A 17,720-nucleotide genomic window follows, 5' to 3' on the forward strand; every position below is an offset into this window, starting at 1 on the left:
ATCATGTTAAAAATATTGTGTTTATTAATTATTAATTATTATTATCAGTTGAATAGTGCCTTTTTTAATAACGTGAGTTTTATCTTGTGATAAAAACAAAACGTTTATTTTACCGTCTTCTGCACACTAAACAATTCACGGTCGAAAATGCTAAACAAACTTCACTAATAATGGTTAATTGGCCTGCGCCTAAACATGCAAGTTGCAAAAAAATGTTTCGCGGTAATTAGCAAAGCTCCACCCGGCAACACTAAAGTCGCGCAACTGCTTGAATGTCTTTCAAGTTTTGCCTGTCCAAACATCGTAGGTTGCATCGTAACAAACGAGACAAGCTAATGCAATAAGGTAGACTGTGACTTGGATTGGACGTTTGACTCATGCAACTTGCCAATGCAGGAGTTAAAAAGAGCGTCGAATGTTCAATAACACCGTTCTATTGCGTCATTTACCCTAGCCTAGGTGTAATTATTTAAAACAAAAAAACATTTTTTTTTCTTGTAGAGGCCCCTTCCCGCCTCAACATGTGACGACCGACCGATAAAAACTTATCATGTCGTCTCCAGTTAAAATAGGTACAGGCAACCACAATAAAAATTGACTAGCAAAAAAAGTGGCGTGATTAACAAAAAGAAAAAAAGGGCGCTAGCGGCAGTAAAGTGTTATTTACGTTACGATGGTTAATTGGATTTAAAAAAAGACGTAAAAATAACAGATATATAAATGTTAACTTAGATTCTTCTCGTTTGGTAATAGTAAGACATGTTGCTCTACGCAAGAACATAGTGATAAATATAAGAGGGTTGCGAGTTAACTGAATGGCGTGCAGTGTTTATTCCTAATTTGTCCATATCCAGGCCAAATTTCATTTCAATATAGTCGCTTCCAAATTTTTGAGCTAACACTTCAAGTTGAGATTTAAACGATAGATTTTTGTGGAGATTCGCCTCGCAAAAGATACCGGAATTTTAACGTATTCGTTCAGGAGGTCGAAATTTTCTTTTCCGTTGATGATTTTAACTCGCCAGATTGAGTATATTTTTATTAACCAGATTGGTGTTTCTAGGTCGTAGTAGTTGTATAGCATAAGGTTCGGGTTGCTTGGAAGTCGAATTTGGAGATTATTAAATAGAATTTTGTCAAGATTATTTGCGATTTGGTTGTTTACCGGACAGTTCAAAAGCAGATGGGGACGAATCCCGATCAGGTGGTATATGGGTCAGGCGCGCCAGGCCATTCGGCCAAAAGCAGATGTTCTATGTTATCGTTTTTGTTTTTACACAATTTACAACGAGTAATTCTTACATCCTTATTTTTTAAATAAAATGAATTTTTAGATCGGTAAAAATCGCCCAATTTAAAGGCATTATGTGTTGTTAGATAAGAAATTTGACGCTCACTGTTATTGAAAAAGGGCCTCATTCCTGTTTGGAGGAATAAATTTTCCAATTGAAGTCGGCGAGGGTGTTTGGGGTGCTATCTATTTCTTTCTTTTTGATCAGTTCGTAGTAGAAGTGTCTTAATCTGGATTTTTGCCAATTGAATTCGTGTTTTATTTCTATTAAATTTTGGTAAGTTTCAATTTTTTTTCCAATTCGGTTTGGTTTTCAAGCATTTGGTTTCGCATTATCAAAAAGTGACGGTTTGATTTGTTTCATTTTTGTTCCTAAGTTGTAAATGGCCCAGCGTTGCCAGATTTCCGAAATGTTATCAACGTTAATAAAATTATCAACGTCCGTGCTATGCAGTTGATGGAATATGGCTTCAGAAATGCATTGTCTCTCTGTGTGCAATTTCCCCACGAACTTATAAAGGACGGGTTCCGACTTACGTGTTGGATCACGCTTTAAACGCTTGTAAGTCGAAGTATCCAGTAATAAGTCAAACATTTTCTTGTCGTAATCTGGGCGGTTCATGATGACAGTACAGTTACCTTTGTCTGCGGGTAAGGTCGAGATGTCTTCATTTCACCTTAAACTTCGGATCGCTTAATTGGTGCTCGGTGTTACTGAGGTTGCTTTGACCCATTCTGTGTGTGCGAAAGCAGTTTGCAAGTTTGCCTTGAATGATTGTTTTAATGTTCGCGGGTTGCTGCCAAATTCCTTTCTCGACTGCAGCAATAATTTGTTCTTTAGGTACCACCCGTGGTGCAGTGGCAAAATTAAGACCAAGTTGCAAAACTTTGGTTTCATCAATCGTCGGTTGGTAACCAGAAAAGTTCATGACCCAGTTATGCATCTTCTGTCTTTCCACGTCTGTTTTAATGTTCATTGTGTTCACCAACGGAGCAACACAATAAACATCAAAACAGACGAGAAGTTTCCAGCGTGCTACAGGCACCTGCTTAAAGATTGGAGGCCCAAGCATTTGTTATCGCGCGGTGTTTTCGTTGCGTTGTGACGTGCTTGCGTTCCATTCTTTTTTCCTTTGTTTATCGTGCACTGTACTAGTCGCTTTCAGTGTTATTTACCCTGATGAAGACGACCTGTATAGGACGTCGAAACGTCGGAATAAAATCACATTTGCCAGAAGAGCTTTTTAAACTTGATACTATGCCTGGCAGCAATAGCTTACACTGTAAATTGAAATGGTGGAAAACAAAGGGTGGGGAAAATAAAAGGTGGTATGATCCACCTATTGGGGTGGTACAGCTTAAAAGGTGTAATTTCACACCATTTTAAGACCAAATTTCCACCCGTCCTATAGTATTGGTGTAAATACCAACCCTCAGTTCTCACAAGGGTGGATATATGGGCAAAGGTATTTTAAAAGACGCGGTAACACATTGCTAATCGTTTGAAACAATTTGGGTACTGCAATAACTTGCAATTAGGCGGTCAATACGCGATTTAGACCATTTGGCGCTAGGATTTCTCTTCCGTTTTCATTGCGGTCAAGGTTTGGAAATATGTTCAAGCCGTGGAAATACGACATTGGAGGTTTGGAATTGTATTTACTCTAGTATAAATGATTACTATACTGACAAATAAACCAGGTAGTATATTTGTATTTAAACAACGCATCTTTTTACAACAAACCTTCCTATAACTGCAGTCTATGTAACGTAAATTGAAAAGTTTTTCAGAAGTTTAAGGCAGATGTTAGTATCCTACATGTTACTTTTACGTTCTAAGAGCGAAATCCGTAGCAGCAATGTATGGCAGTCGCGACTTAGAACTGTAACCAAACGAGCCAGTGGCATTTTTTGGAAAAAAAACATGCACATTTATCACGCTGGATCTCATCAACGCGACTTATGCACGCTATACAGTATACATCATAATATTAGGGGAGTTGGTAGAAATACGAGTATAATTAAAATGAACAAATCACCGGTGAAAAAGTTTTCATTGTTAGTGAAGCTTTAGCAACACAGCAAGATATAGATTGTCGCATAACAATCCCAATTGTTACATCAGACAGAATTCTGGGATCGCCCAAGCTGAGTTGCAGGGGCATGTTTGTTTTATTATGACGTTTGCGGTAAGCCACACCCAGAGTTCAGCTTGCGCAGACGCCACGTTTTGTGCCGATTTGGAGGATTTGGAGTTTGGATACGGATCGGAAACAGTTTTAAGGTTTGTTGGTTATACTTTTTGTTTACCTTGCAAACTGACCAGTAACTGGATGCATATTAAAGTTTTTAAAATGTATGGAGTTGCGTAGTAGACCTGTGTATCTCTAACCTATTTTATTGCGTGACCAAGTCAACGTTTTTTTAGAAAAAAATGGCCCACTTTCTCATCAGTATGGCTAGCAGGTCTTGATAATTGGTACATCAGCACTTTACAAACTACTATATGGCCCACAAGCTAATTAGTTAAGAAACACTGGTGCAGACAATACTGCTTGTCCATTAGTTTTTGGTTTATTTTATATGCATTTGGTAATTGTTGGTTTTGTGGATTGGTTGTGTTAAGTATAAAAATACCTTTTAAAATTATATGCATCAGCAATATAGATTCAACTTGTAGGTTCATTAAAAGTGAGTTGTGTATGTTGTTTTTCTTGCAACTGATAAAGTATGTACATTTGAAGACAAATCTCAGATCAAAATAAAAAAACAATGTAAGCTGGAATTTTATGTCCACATGAAACTGAAACGTGTGTTTGCCAATGCATTTCTAAAAAAAACTCCTTTAATATTTAAGAAATGAACATCATCATGTGACTGTGCCGCCATTGTGTTTCACAATAAACTTTTGCTCCAGAAAGTATTCTTCACCAAACCAAAGGGTGTCAAATATATTTTACATTTCGGTTTAAATGGTGGTGTTATAGTGGTTTCATAAAATATGACATGTTTAATTTCCAAACGTTTCAGTGAGTGCTTATGTAATGTGCAAGAGCATTCTCTGAAATGTTTAGATACTAATTTAGGTTGCTTTTTATCTCCTGTATCATCCTTGTTACCATCATTAAGGTTATTTTGTTCGCAGATTAAAAAGTAAATATGGAATATCATGTGACCTGTGGTGAGAGAAAAGTGATATTAACCTGTATATCAAAACTGGATGTGACCAATCAAATTGAGACTACATTCAATATCACCCATCCGTTCTCAATTCAGCTTTACTCACAAACGTTTAATGACTGGGTGGATGTAGATAATCTAACAGATTTGCCAGAAAGTGGCAAACTTCTTGTCAAAGGTATTTGCATGTAATACAATACACCAGTTAATGTTTTACACTCATGTTGATTGTGACAATATGTCTTAATGTTGTTTGTATTTGTACAATTTTGGCTTAGAAATATGCGATTAAATAATTTTCAGATTGTTTACCGGAGATACAAAATGATAATGAGACTGCAACACATCTTTCATCCTCATCTTCACTTTCAACTACATCCCCCTCAGTAGAAACTGATGGATGGTTGGTTAGATACAAGCTTCCAAAACTCATTGGTGATGCTTTGGAAGATTGCAACTATCCAAGCAAACTAACCAACAAAATTAGGAGCAAAATTGTTCAACTCGTCTGTGATTCAATTTTACCACATAATATGTAAGTGTGATATAGTTTGTTTGAAAATAGCTTGTAACGTACACATTAAATATTACTAATACTGTAAAAATTAATTACAGGTACCCATCATCCTTACAAATGAGAACAGTATTAATGGAATTAGTAAAGGCATATCCAGTATTGCAAGATCAAAACAGTAGCAGTCCAATAGTAAGTAGGTGCGAGATTTCTGCCCAGCACAGTACTGATTTTGGTTTGTTTTGTAGAGCACATGGGTTTGTAGTTTGCGACAAAGATTTAAAGACATAAGAAGACCCCTTCATTCAGATGTGCAAATTGCTGCTATGAAAATAAAGTATGGCGGTCGAGAAAGGCAGGATTCTTCAAGGAGGTTGTTTAAAGATGTGAGTATGTACATATATTTATTAAAAGTTTTCTAGGTTTAGCAAGTTAGATAGGTTTATTTTCAGTTAATCACCAAAAGTGAGGTTATGTTCCAAATTGTGTGTTTGCATACAGAGTTTTGAAGATGAGGAATCCGTTGCACTGCATTCTAAAATAGCACAATTGGAGCTGGCCAAACCACATCCAAGTCATGATTTAATAGAAGACTGCCATAAGTGTACATTCGAGTTTTGGAGAAATATCATTGCAAGAGGTGCAGCAAGTAATGACATTTTAGACCATGCAGTTTCCAACACTTCATGAAATCAATTTGGTAGGTGGATCTTTTCACATTATATTTAATGTACCCATTTTAATGTAATAACCATTTTATTGAAATTGGAATGTCCAGTGATTTGTCTGTTTCAGATATTTTTGGCAACAGAATTGATTCTTAAAGTAGATGTATTGCAAACATTCATGGAAAAATTTGGTGACCAAAAATGCTGCAGAGACTGGAGAATCTTATTAAACCTAATCATAATCACCAAGTACATTTCACAGGTATATATTAATTTAAATTTCATGTTTTAAAATATGTGTACGGTTTAAGCAATGGGTGATGTACCAGTAATATTTTTATTTTAAATTGTAATTGACTTTGAAATGATGCTATTTTGCACAAATGCTGTGGGTTATAACTTGTTTTATAATATGCAGGAGGATGAAAGAATACTTGGTGTTTGTTGGTGGAAAGAAGTTATGTGTTGCACCTAATTTGCCACAAGCCGTAGTTGCAATGATCTGCAGCTATTGGGTGTTCGACATTTGCTTTCCGAAACAATTGGTCAAGTCTCTACAACTTTTCTGCTGTATTCTAAATTTACCACTGAAAAATCGTCACATTGGTGTACAGCGTGTTTCAAACAAGCTGTAAGCGAAGTGCAAAGTAAATTTTGTGAAACCTGTTTTGCAAATAAATTTTGTGAAACCCTGTTGTACTGGAACACCTTTGCAGGTGGTGATACCGACACCCTATAGTGGTGCAGACAGCTGAGTGGTGGTTGCCACCAATTGGGGCAAATTCACACCTACTATGGTGGAGTTCACAGGTGGAACTTACCACCTTCGTTATCTAAAGGTGGGAAGCAACTCCACCCTAGGTTGGAGTTTGTGGACCACCAATTTTGGTGTTAGTTTCCACGACTACCATTTACAGTGTATATATGTCACCAATATGTTCAAATAAATTGATTTTGCACCTAAATTAAGGTTTACTGCATAGGAAAAAAATATTTGATTATTTGAAATTTTGTAAAAAATTATTTGATAAATTTTCAAATAAATAAAAATTTCAAATAGTCAAATAATTATTTGTTTGATAACAGCCTTAGTTGTGGCTGCACCACTGCTTGAAAATAAAAATAAAACATTATTTTCAATAAACCACTTAATTTGGTCTTTACAGCTGAAACACATGTATGAGTGTTTGTGTATTGGAGTAAAACTTACACATAAGTGCAAATGACAAACGAGCGACTTTCAACCAAAGCTAGGCTTAGCCTATACGCTGCCGACATGGCTGCGTTTCCATCACCGTCCACCGACATCAAAGCACAGCCTGTTTTTAACATGCTCCCATGCCACGGTTATATAAGTGATGTCAAGCGGACAAGAGCGGACAGTCTGGATGTCACTTCGTTGTGTTTTGTTTGAAGTTTTCACCGAGGTTTCCGGTTGGCATCAATTGCCGCATGGTGGCGCTCATCAACTGCGAAAATTACATTTTCATTGTGCAACTTCAGCTTCACTTAAAACCGCAACAGAGCCGAGAATATTTTATGTTTTTAATAAAGCTTTAATTAATATTAAATTAATATATAACTTTCTAAACCCGAAACGTAGTTCCTTGTTATCAGTAACTTCAAGTTTATGCTAAACAGTAAATGTTGTAGTCTTCATTCTGAAAATTGTTTTTCACGGACGTACGCTGGCAGCATATAGATAACAAACTTTTCTTGACTTTACTGGCAGCAAGGAACCAATTTTTTCGGGATCGACCGTTTAGTAAGTGCATTTAGTTGTTTGACGTTTTTCCTGCATTTGTCGGATTGTCCATAGCAGCACCCACTGTTCCAACAAGGTTGAACCTAATAAGTCTTATTTTTTTGCCACGTACTGCCGCCGTGCGTTTCGTCGGTTTAAAACGAAAATAGTTGGATAAAGAAAGCGAATGGTCGCTTTATTGTCGTTTAAAGTTTATTCTGTGTTTGGAAAATACTGAGACCGAAACTACACCATAGCGTTTAGTTGTCAAATTAAGATTAATATGAGAGTAAAGCAAAAACAAATATTTTGCCGCACACTTAAAAATCTCTCGGCGCACACGGTTTGTGGATCATTGTACGTTGTCCAGGCCTCGTGTGCTTCATTTATTATTGCTTTTCTGACGTAACGTTTATCAAGAGGAAAAATTTGGTGGATCACGGTTGAACAACAGAGGAAAAATATTTTGAGGGTTGTAAAGCTGTAAAGTCCGGGAGCCGAGCTTAAATTGGTCGTTTTGCAGTTTTATTGGTTTGCACCTCTCGTAAGCACGAAAAAGCAAATCACCGAAGTTGGAATTAATTGCGCAATTGTGGACGTCACAACAGGATGTATAAAATCATTGAAGATTTTATGCCGATTTTCATCGTGAGATCATATAAGTTAGCTTACAACATATTAAATCGGCAAATTGTGGGATTTTAAAACGAGTTGTAAACCCAATACTTAATATTTTTCTATCTTATTTTTCTACTATTACTTAGAAAGAAGCTTTTTCGCCCACAAACGTCAGTATCACCCACTATTTAATTCTAAATAAACTGCCTGCGAGGTTGTATAAAGCCCTGGTGTAGACATTCAATTTTGTTGTTATGCGCTAGATAAGTTATTTACCGATGTGAATGTTGTGATATCAAACCCCGTGTTACAAAGTTTATTTCATGTTTATCGCTGTTTACAATCATAATTTTTTTAAACTTAGGTTAACGTCGACACGCTGAAATCATCTTATCGCCAAAGTTGAATGGGAGAAAGTCCGCTTTGGGGTGGTAATCAAGTTAAACAAATAAAGACATTGTATGTATGTATTTATTGTGTAACAAATAGGCAACTGTGCTTAACGCTTTTTGAAATGCTACCAAAGAACCAGGCTGAATAATATGGGAAGCTCAAATGGTAAATAAGCTGATGTCCCTTGTGTATATGTTTCACTTGGTGCTTGGTTTTGTAACTGTTGCAATATTATATTTCGAAAATCGTAATAATGGACAAGCGATTTAAGTACAAAAGAGTAGTTAAATTCAAATGTGGCCAGGTTGAAAACTGGCTTTAGCTCACGATTTTTTTATGTGAACCTTTTACAAATTTAAAAAAAAAAAAAATGGGGATCGCTGTGATGAAAGTTTTCCTGGCACTGTGTTAAGTTATCGTCCTTTAGAATTTTTACCGAATGTGATTTGACGTCACACATTTTCGAACGCTTGCGTGTCAATGCGTTGACTCAAACAAAAAAAGGGATTTTCAAACGTAGTTTCTTATTAACTGCACGCATGTCTTGTCATTCTACTTTATTATATGTACCTAACTGTTTTATTTGGGCAGTTAGCAGTTAAACTTTTCCAACGCAAATTTAAGGTGCACATCAAACGCTCGACTTTACATTCGGGACATAAACTGTTGCGACGTTGACAAAGCTGTGCAATAAAAACTTAACGACGTACGTTTATAAAACACGGAATTTTGATTTAATTTCCGGATTCTGTGGTTTATAAATTTGCGTTAAACCGCCATCGATATTGCTGCAATATGAGTATGACATATGACTTAAATGGGACAACACCAGCACCCGAGCCGGTGTGGGATTGCAGCGACCAAAGAAGTCCAACTTCTTCAGAACTTTTACACAGATTATCAGGTATATCACCACGGTAAAGCCTAAAAATTATGCTAAAGTATATGTTACTTACAGGGGAGGGAGCATCTGTTATAGGCCCTATGTGCGTCCCCCCAATATTGGCATTTTTCATGTGGGTCATGTTTATCGATGAAATGCTTTTCTTTATGCGTGATGAGGTATTCTGGCAAAGACGGGTTTATTATGCTTGGATCCTAGGAGCATTTCCAGTAGGTAAAACTCCTTTATTTTTTATCCTTTACCTTATCGATGTTTTTTTATATTTACAGGTAATGAGTACTTTATACACTATTGCCTTGTGGGTGCCATTATCGACCGGAATTACTTCTTTTTTTGCAAGTTTGTAAGTATTAGTTGAACGTACTTCGAAGTTAGTTAAAAAGTAACATCATACATATTGTACAGCTATTATGGAATTTGCTTCAAAAAGTTTTTTCTTCATGTAATTGATTACTACGGAGGAAAGAAAAAGATGGAAGACGCATTTAAGACTGAAAGTGTTGTATCAAGAAATCCAGTTCCTTGCTGTTGCATCGTTTGTTGCTGCAAAAACCAAAGAATGACAGTGTAAGCAACTTATAATCTTGACTTGAGTATATTGCCACAGCTTTTACCCATTGTAAATCTTTATACAGGGCTCGTTTAAACACACTACACGCGCTTGCCAACCAAGTTGTATATGTTTATCCAATCATGTACTGTTTATCAAACATTCTGGTGGTTGAAGGGCATAATCGGACTATCGCAGGGGTATGTATAGTTATGCGCTGCTACTTTTTACTCTTGTTATGGCAATCAAAATATATGTTTGTTTTCTTCGTCAGCTATTGATCTTGAGAGTACTGGATTTCTTCACAGTTGTGTCAAGTTTTGTTGCAATGTATTCATTTGTGATAGTCAGTAAAGCGTCGAGATTCACTTTGGCACAATATCATATGCGAGGTCGGTAACATGTTTATATATATTTGATCTAATGCCGCGATTCCGAACCTTGTTTTTTATCGCCACCCACAGTTGAAATCACCAATCAGTTTTCTAATGACGATGTACTGAACCCACGTTAAAAGTTTTGGCCAAATCGAGCCAAAAACTTAAATAATGTTTGAAAAACAATTGTTGTAGTAAACCTGGTAATGACACTACAAAATGCGATACCTACTGCCTAAACTGCGTACAAAACTGACAAACTTATAGCTAGCGTCTCGTAGACACAGCGATTAATTTTCCCAGCGATCTATGACATTTTAATTGATCAGTTGTAAATTTTTGGATATATTTATTTAAACTCTGAAAGGTTAAGCTCCGAGTTATCTAAGTTGCGTCGAAACCAAAATATTGTCAAAACTGCATAAACTTCCGTGCACCACTAAATTCTTGAGCAATATATAGCGAAGTAATGTTTAAAAAATTATTGTTTATTATCTTCGTGTTTTAGCAACAAATAGTTTTCGACAATCATGCATATTAATATGCATAATTATTGATAGACACTATAAATGGAAGAACCACGATCCATCGTAAAAAAACAACCAAATATATATGTATATATATAGATATATATTTACATGTATTTTTTTTCAATGCATAATTAAAAATTGTTTAGGCAAATACTTGTCAATCCAGCTTGTGGCTGCTGTTAATACTGCGCAAGGTTTTTTACTTGGGGTCTTGCAGCTGTTCGGTAAACTGTCGTGTGGATTCCCATATCCCGACCCACAAACCGGAGCATGTAAGAGCGCAAATATAATCAACTAGTGTTCATCTAATTTATAACCACTATCACTTAAAATGTTTTATAGTAATGCATTGTTACATGATGACTATCGAGTTGTTCCTGCTGGCAGTGTGTGCTTGGTTTGCGTTTCGAAACACAGAAAAAGATTGCGAGGTTGTGGTGCTTCAAGCCGAACATTCGCAACTAAATAAGGTAACTACAAACCCACGGAATCATATTCTATTTTAGTTGAAATCTCATGTTTGATAAAAGCTTAAAAGTAAGGATTTAATAGCTTAATTTTAAGGCGGAAATAATGTTTTATTTATTTCAGCCTTAAAATGAAATAATGTTTTTGTTTTTGCTGTGACATAATAATAATAATAATCATTAAAAAACCCACAGGTCACGTAACTGCCAAATCGTCACAAAAACAAAATTTAATTTTTAGGTTACAACCATGTCGGAGTTGGCCACAAATTTTCAAACCGACAACATCAGCGAATCGGACGTCAAGATTTCACTGGACGATATCAAGAAAGCAGAAAGCGAAAATGATTCTGGTTGCCATACAAACGGAGGTTACACCGAAACTGTTTGATAGCACTTTCTAAACAAAAACAACTGTTTGCTTGTGTAAAGTGTATATCCAAACAAATCGAAGACATTGAAATGTATTGTATATGAGACATAGTGACTGACAAATGTTGTTTGAATCATGTCACTGCATTAAAAATAACAGTTTTTGTTTGTCTTTGTACATACTGTTTATTTTGACATTATGCACATGTATTGCACGCTTTAAAATAATATCGTATTTCACTCTGGAGTATTTTTTTGAATTATCGGGTAGAAAACAATAACAGGTACGACACAGACTTGAAACTAAAAGATAAATAAACTATCTAGTGTTTTTTTGTCATTTAATAAAATTTAAACACAAACCACACATCAAGTGGACTAGATTAAAACATGGTTGTAAGCTGGTTAGACAGACTACTATCGCATGCTACACCTTTTTTTGCCAAAACTGTCTGTTTCAAATTCCAGCAACTCTTCGTTCGTAAAAATGCTTTGTACATCTGTCGTGAGATGTACTCAGGTCTAGATTTACTTTTGCTTGTAGCAGGGATTTGACTTGTAAATGTTGAAAATAAGACAAACTATAAGCAGTCGAGTCAAAAACATCTTAAAAGTCAAAAACATCTTAATCTTAGAAAATAGCACACCAAGTTTTTCCAAGACATTGGCCTTCAAAATAAGGACATATCTTAGAAATAAGAACGGTATAGCAACCCTACCAACATATATCTTTTCTGTGGCGTTTAGTGTCGTTTTGTACTGTCGGGTTCGGTATTGGAACATATATAAAACAGAAATACCAAATTTACTGTTCCCAAGTGGCCAAAGCAGTTGTTTGCCAAATGCATGTGGTTTAGGACCTAACGAGATTTTACATCAAAGCGTAAGAATGCACAACCTGCCGAGCAAATACAGTTTTTATGCTGCTATTTGTTGCCGTGAACATTTGTGTTAAAATGTATGCTGCAAATACGACTGTTTTGCCAGGTATTTGGCTTTCAAAATTGTTCTGATTTGATTTTGGGATTATAAAAATATATTATTATCAGTCCGGTAGACGAAGATCAATACTTTTTGTACGCCTATCTTGTGCAAAAAAGTATGCACCACATGCGTTAAATATAGATAGATGGTGACGTCATAAATAATTATGGCATATCGCTTACTCTGGAACGAGTTAGAAATCTTGGCACGAAAAAAAATGTAACTTTTGTTAGAAATAGAAATTTGTTAAGTAATTCATAAACAAAAGTATAAAGCAGGGGCCACCTAACAATGGCCCGGGGGCCGGATCCGACGTCATTTTATCCGACTCGCAAAGGTATTTTTGGTTTAACAAAACGTATGGAACATTTTGTAACCTAATACGTCAAGGATGGCGCGAACCTGCGGAATGTATTCTAGTAATAGTTTTACCTGGTCTCACAGTATTGCAAAGCGTAGGTATAATCCAAAGGCGGTTTGTTACATCACATACATGAGAATTTAGAGAAAAGTAAAAAAAAGTAACTTTATTACAAATTTAGAGAAAAGTAATGTAATAGTTGCACACCTTTTTGTTATTTTGTACGCGGATAAGTATAAAAGTAATGCACCTTTTGTCCATGTCTGAAATTCCTTTTATCTGTAACAGGTTTCAGATCTAACTAAATATCGTATGTGGCCGCACGATGCCTAGGTCTGCCACACAAGCGTTTCCCTTGGATTGGACTGAAACAGGATAGATCTGAAAAGTTATTTATTTTCAGTTAAGTGTCACAGTTTTAGATTTTTTTCAAATGCACTCGAACATAACGTATTTGCACAAAATTACATTTGACTTCTACAGCAGTCAGGACCAAGTTTATTAATGTCGAATTTTATGTTTTGTTTGTTTTGGGGGAATTGACGCTTGTGAAACGGCAGTCGATTCTGAATGACGCAAAGGTTGTTTAACCAATGCCACGGAAAAAAAAGTTTTATTGCTCTTGCTGCCGGTTGGCAAATATCCTGTTAATATAAGTTCAAGTCGCCAAGTTCAGTCGACAGTTCAGACCACGATCAAGTCAACATGGTCACCACGTCACCATTTTCTACCAACACAAGCGACATAACTGCTTCACCTGATGAATGGGCATGCTACACAAAATTACCTCCAAATTCATCTGAGCTGTTGCGGAGGTTGTCGGGTGAGATACACTTTTATGAATTTTATAGAAAAGCGTTAAAAACTGTAATTCTTTTTGTTAATTCAGATTCTGGACCGGAAATTATTCTGCCACTCTGCATTCCGCCGATTTTGCTTTTGGGCATGGCAATTATGTACTTGGATTTAATGGTGTTCTATTATCGAGACGGTGTTAGTGACCGAAGACGCAATTTATATGCTTGGGTTCTAAGCGTGTACCCTGTAAGAAGCTGACTTGTATGCCAAAATGAACATTTGAAAATATACTTTTGTTTAGGTTGTGACCTATACTTGCATCATGGCGATGTTCGTTCCCGCAGCTGCAAATGACATTGAGATCGCACAAAGTCTGTAAGTTTATTCGGTCTTGTTTTCACCAAACGTTTCATGAAAAAAACATTTTTTTTTCGTTTTTATTCTTAGGTTTTACAAAATCATGTTTGTAAAATCGTATTTATTCAAACTTGACATTGAAAAAAAAAAATTGTTGCAACACAACCAGATTTACAAAAAATGTAACAAAACGTATTCTTAATAGGAATACGAAAACCCTTGTATTCTACTTTTTCCAGTCACATGGGCGTATGCTTCATGAAGCTTTATGCGCTAATTTTGGATTATTACGGCGGAAAGAAAAAGTTAGCGAAGGCCTTTGAAGGCTTGCATGTGGTTATACCTAATCCGTTTCCCTGTTGTTTTGTTTGTTGCTGTTGTCGAAAACAATCTTTGGATGTGTAAGTAAAATACGTTTTTTTTGTAAAAGCTTAGCGCTAAGAAAATGATATTTAAACTATTTACTATTTTAACATTTTTTAGCGTCAAGATAAAATTCTAAGAAGTTGAATCAAAGTCATAAAAATAGCAAATGTTGTTTCGAATTACTTAATACCATTGAAGGACCCAAACCCAGAAACGAAATGTGAAGTAGTTACCTTAAAAAACATTTGTATTGCTTGGAATGGGTTTGCCAAAATTTTAAAAAGTATTTGGCTCAGAAATAATTTTGTCGTTGTCTTGCTATTTGATTTTATAAACAGACTTCCATTTTAACTGAAAACGGAAAATATTTTCGAACTCGCAGAATCAGTCAATGCAATTTACATGTAACATTTATATTACATGTTAAAACCAGCGATCGTCAATGACCATGCTGTCTGTTGGGGGGTCCGATATTGTTTAGTAAAATCACTGTGACTTCCATTTTGGATATTCGTACCAAAAACCTGAAGGTTTGAATTAAAGTTACACAATATTTTTTTTGTAAAGGCCAAGGCTGCGGAAGCTTCAAGGACTTGTTGATCAATTACCGTACTGCTACGCCCTAATTCTTTTCACTAAAGCTCTGATGAAAGCTGATGGTTTACACCAGACTCGATACGGGGTATGCAAATCGTTTTACTTACATATTAAACATATTTAACACATTTCTGATTTGATTTATAAGTGTTTATTGATTTGATATACTGCAGTTTAATGCTGTTTTACCAGGCATTAATTATAGCTCTCTTGGATTACGCTTCCAGTGCTGTGAATTTTATCACACTCTACGCAGTTGTAATAGTTGGAAAAAATTCACGTGGTCCATTGAGGGAATTCTTTTTCCGAGGTAGGTTTATCAAAAGTTTTTGTTTGTAGCATTTTGCTTGTCCGTCGTCTTCAAATTCTATCATTATTGTAGTGTTTCCGAGATCGAAGCAGTTTACTTGCTCTTTGGCCTAGTTAGTTTTACGGTGGATTAAACGCCCATATGTTTGTTCTGCAATAAAATCCCTTTAAAGTGTGCAATCGTCAATAACGCGTTTCGAGACAAAAAGCTGCTCACTAGGGTAAGACAAACTATGCTACACGGTTAGTGCTGATCAATCCCAAATGAGAAATAGTTAATTAATAATATCTTACATCGTTTAATCAATTTAGTATCTTGAATAATAAATTATAACGTCCTAATTCTTGCCATAACATTTTCTTTTAACTTACTTTATTTTTAAAATATTTTTACTAGGAAAATACATCTCCGTCTCCTTGGTTGTTGCCATCAGTAGTATCCAACGATTCACACTGAAAATTCTAGATTTCTTTGGTTTACTTGGCTGTACGTTTCCCTACCCCAACAACGATCCCGGGTTTAGTAAGTACTTTACAACCTGAAGTACATATGGTCCGTTACATTGTTTCTTATACAGTGTATCATATCTACATATTGGTGATTGAGCTGTTTTTTGTCTCAATGCTGGGATGGTTTTGCTTCAAACGATCTGATCACGGACTTAACGTCATACAACACGAATGTGAATCTCCAGGAATGATAAAGGTAATAAACAGACATTTCACAAAAACACATCAACCTTTTTCCACAAAACAGTTTGTTTAAAAATTAGCTGTGAATTCTGCAGTTTTTGAAATTGAACCACTGATCAACCTTTTGCAGGTGACCACAATGGCGAACTTATCAGAAAATATGCAAAAAGACAATATATCTCAAAAGAATGGGACGATTGGCATGATAATAGAAAACGAAAAACCAGAACTGGAGGAATCATCATGCTACACCAATAATACCATGAGTGCCTGTTTTTGAAATAGTTGACTGTTACGTTTCTTTGGGCGCGTTTGTAACTACAAGCACATGTGATTTTGGACAACTTCTATGCACAATTCAACCTGACATAAATATTGCAGTTAACTGTGAATTCGGTGCATGAACGCTGGCGTCATCGTATACTAGTTTTACACTTAAAAAGTCAACGATTGTATTTTTGTTGTTGCATTAAGAATATGTGACAATAAAACGATTACATGAAAATGTAAATACAAGGAATAAAAAACTTGAATCATTGTAACCTGGTCATTCTTTATTGGTCGTTCTACGACCATTACTCTTGTCTTGACTATACGACAGAATGCAGAAATATTTTTAACACTACAATTAAAAAAATTATATCCTTTACAAACTGTGATCAATATTTATTTAGATAAAAACTTAAATTGCGTTCGATAACTTGGTTTCTCAGATACCGTGAGTTTTTCTATGGGCAGAATAATTTAGTTGAAGACCGAAAAATTTGGACCGTGAGTAGGGTTGAATTATTCGGATAACGAGTAACCGGTTAACCGATTAACTGAAGAGTTTTTGCTATCCGACATCCGGATATATTTGTGTCGGTTTAAAGTTTAAACGGATAACAGACGAATAGACCCGCGTAAGGATTTAGGCATTTTAACTCAATTATAGCAAACACGCAGTTAATCTAAGTGATAGATCAGAGTTGTAAACGGGCCTGAAACTGGAGCCTGAGCCCGAAGTACAAACCCGAAACCCTGCCCGAACCCAAATCGTTTTGGGGAAGCGCGTTTAGGCCCGAAAGTTTGATTGACAGACGTATACATTAAAGCTACCAACACAATAGACAATTGGTCTTAAACAAGGCTTTTTAGGTCTGTTTGACATTAGGTCAGGTCCAGCAACTGGCTACTTAGTTAGTAAAATTTGTTTGAAAGAATACTGACACAGAGTGTAAAGTCAGGCCCGAATCAAGCCCGTTTTTTTAACCCTAACCGTGAGTTACAACTGCTTATGACGCATATGACAATTTTGGTCAAGATTTACTTTTGAACCGATGCGACTATTTAAATGTCGCAAACACCCGACAGTTTAAAATAAGAAAACTGTAAACCTATTGTATAACGTATCTTAGAAACATTTCAAAACGACCGAATATTAAAATTCGAAATTTGTTCATTGCAAAACATATTTAGCCCTTATTCGTTGTGATTATTTTTCGAGGCGCTTAAGGCAAAACCAGTAATCATTAAAACAGTGCAAAATAGGGTTGAACAGGATATTAATTGCGCTACGAACAAACAATGATTGTCCACTTTATGTAAATGTCATTAACCCAGCAGGAATATAAACCAAGGTATATTCCAACAAAGTTCATGCTGTAA

At 35.8% G+C, this 17,720-nt stretch overlaps 3 protein-coding genes across 3 annotated transcripts; all 3 read left to right on the forward strand.

Annotated features, from left to right (window-relative positions):
• Window positions 1–750: 750 nt before the first annotated feature.
• Window positions 751–6,347, forward strand: LOC145228987 (sterile alpha motif domain-containing protein 3-like). The gene is made up of 9 exons (XM_080094223.1): window positions 751–2,936; window positions 3,417–3,575; window positions 4,437–4,649; window positions 4,775–5,006; window positions 5,087–5,177; window positions 5,234–5,371; window positions 5,487–5,685; window positions 5,781–5,915; window positions 6,072–6,347. The coding sequence occupies exons 3-7, from the start codon at window positions 4,451–4,453 to the stop codon at window positions 5,673–5,675; spliced, it is 849 nt and encodes a 282-aa protein (XP_079950349.1). The 5' UTR covers window positions 751–2,936; window positions 3,417–3,575; window positions 4,437–4,450; the 3' UTR covers window positions 5,676–5,685; window positions 5,781–5,915; window positions 6,072–6,347.
• A 459-nt stretch (window positions 6,348–6,806) lies between these two features.
• On the forward strand, window positions 6,807–11,882 carry LOC145229100 (organic solute transporter subunit alpha-like). Its single transcript, XM_080094366.1, has 8 exons — window positions 6,807–9,521; window positions 9,582–9,655; window positions 9,718–9,879; window positions 9,948–10,062; window positions 10,137–10,254; window positions 10,916–11,041; window positions 11,112–11,239; window positions 11,478–11,882. Exons 1-8 carry the CDS (start codon window positions 9,342–9,344, stop codon window positions 11,625–11,627), a joined length of 1,053 nt encoding a protein of 350 aa, XP_079950492.1. The 5' UTR covers window positions 6,807–9,341; the 3' UTR covers window positions 11,628–11,882.
• A 4,023-nt stretch (window positions 11,883–15,905) lies between these two features.
• LOC145230716 (uncharacterized) lies at window positions 15,906–16,571 on the forward strand. Its single transcript, XM_080096223.1, has 2 exons — window positions 15,906–16,086; window positions 16,204–16,571. The coding sequence occupies exons 1-2, from the start codon at window positions 15,931–15,933 to the stop codon at window positions 16,351–16,353; spliced, it is 306 nt and encodes a 101-aa protein (XP_079952349.1). The 5' UTR covers window positions 15,906–15,930; the 3' UTR covers window positions 16,354–16,571.
• Window positions 16,572–17,720: the final 1,149 nt, after the last annotated feature.

The sequence above is a fragment of the Phallusia mammillata genome, chromosome 5 (genome assembly GCF_965637545.1).
Source record: "Phallusia mammillata chromosome 5, kaPhaMamm4.hap1.1, whole genome shotgun sequence".
Classification (NCBI taxonomy): domain Eukaryota; kingdom Metazoa; phylum Chordata; class Ascidiacea; order Phlebobranchia; family Ascidiidae; genus Phallusia; species Phallusia mammillata.

Excerpts from the sequence above, each read along its gene's own strand:
- LOC145228987 (XM_080094223.1), top strand. The coding sequence starts at position 4,451 with ATGGAATATCATGTGACCTGTGGTGAGAGAAAAGTGATATTAACCTGT. Across the intron at positions 5,178-5,233 it reads AAAACAGTAGCAGTCCAATA|AGCACATGGGTTTGTAGTTT; the intron begins GTAAGTAGGTGC and ends TTTGTTTTGTAG. Across the intron at positions 5,372-5,486 it reads CAAGGAGGTTGTTTAAAGAT|AGTTTTGAAGATGAGGAATC; the intron begins GTGAGTATGTAC and ends GTTTGCATACAG.
- LOC145229100 (XM_080094366.1), top strand. The coding sequence starts at position 9,342 with ATGCTAAAGTATATGTTACTTACAGGGGAGGGAGCATCTGTTATAGGC. Across the intron at positions 9,656-9,717 it reads ACTTCTTTTTTTGCAAGTTT|CTATTATGGAATTTGCTTCA; the intron begins GTAAGTATTAGT and ends CATATTGTACAG. Across the intron at positions 10,255-10,915 it reads GGCACAATATCATATGCGAG|GCAAATACTTGTCAATCCAG; the intron begins GTCGGTAACATG and ends AAAATTGTTTAG.
- LOC145230716 (XM_080096223.1), top strand. The coding sequence starts at position 15,931 with ATGGTCCGTTACATTGTTTCTTATACAGTGTATCATATCTACATATTG. Across the intron at positions 16,087-16,203 it reads AATCTCCAGGAATGATAAAG|GTGACCACAATGGCGAACTT; the intron begins GTAATAAACAGA and ends AACCTTTTGCAG.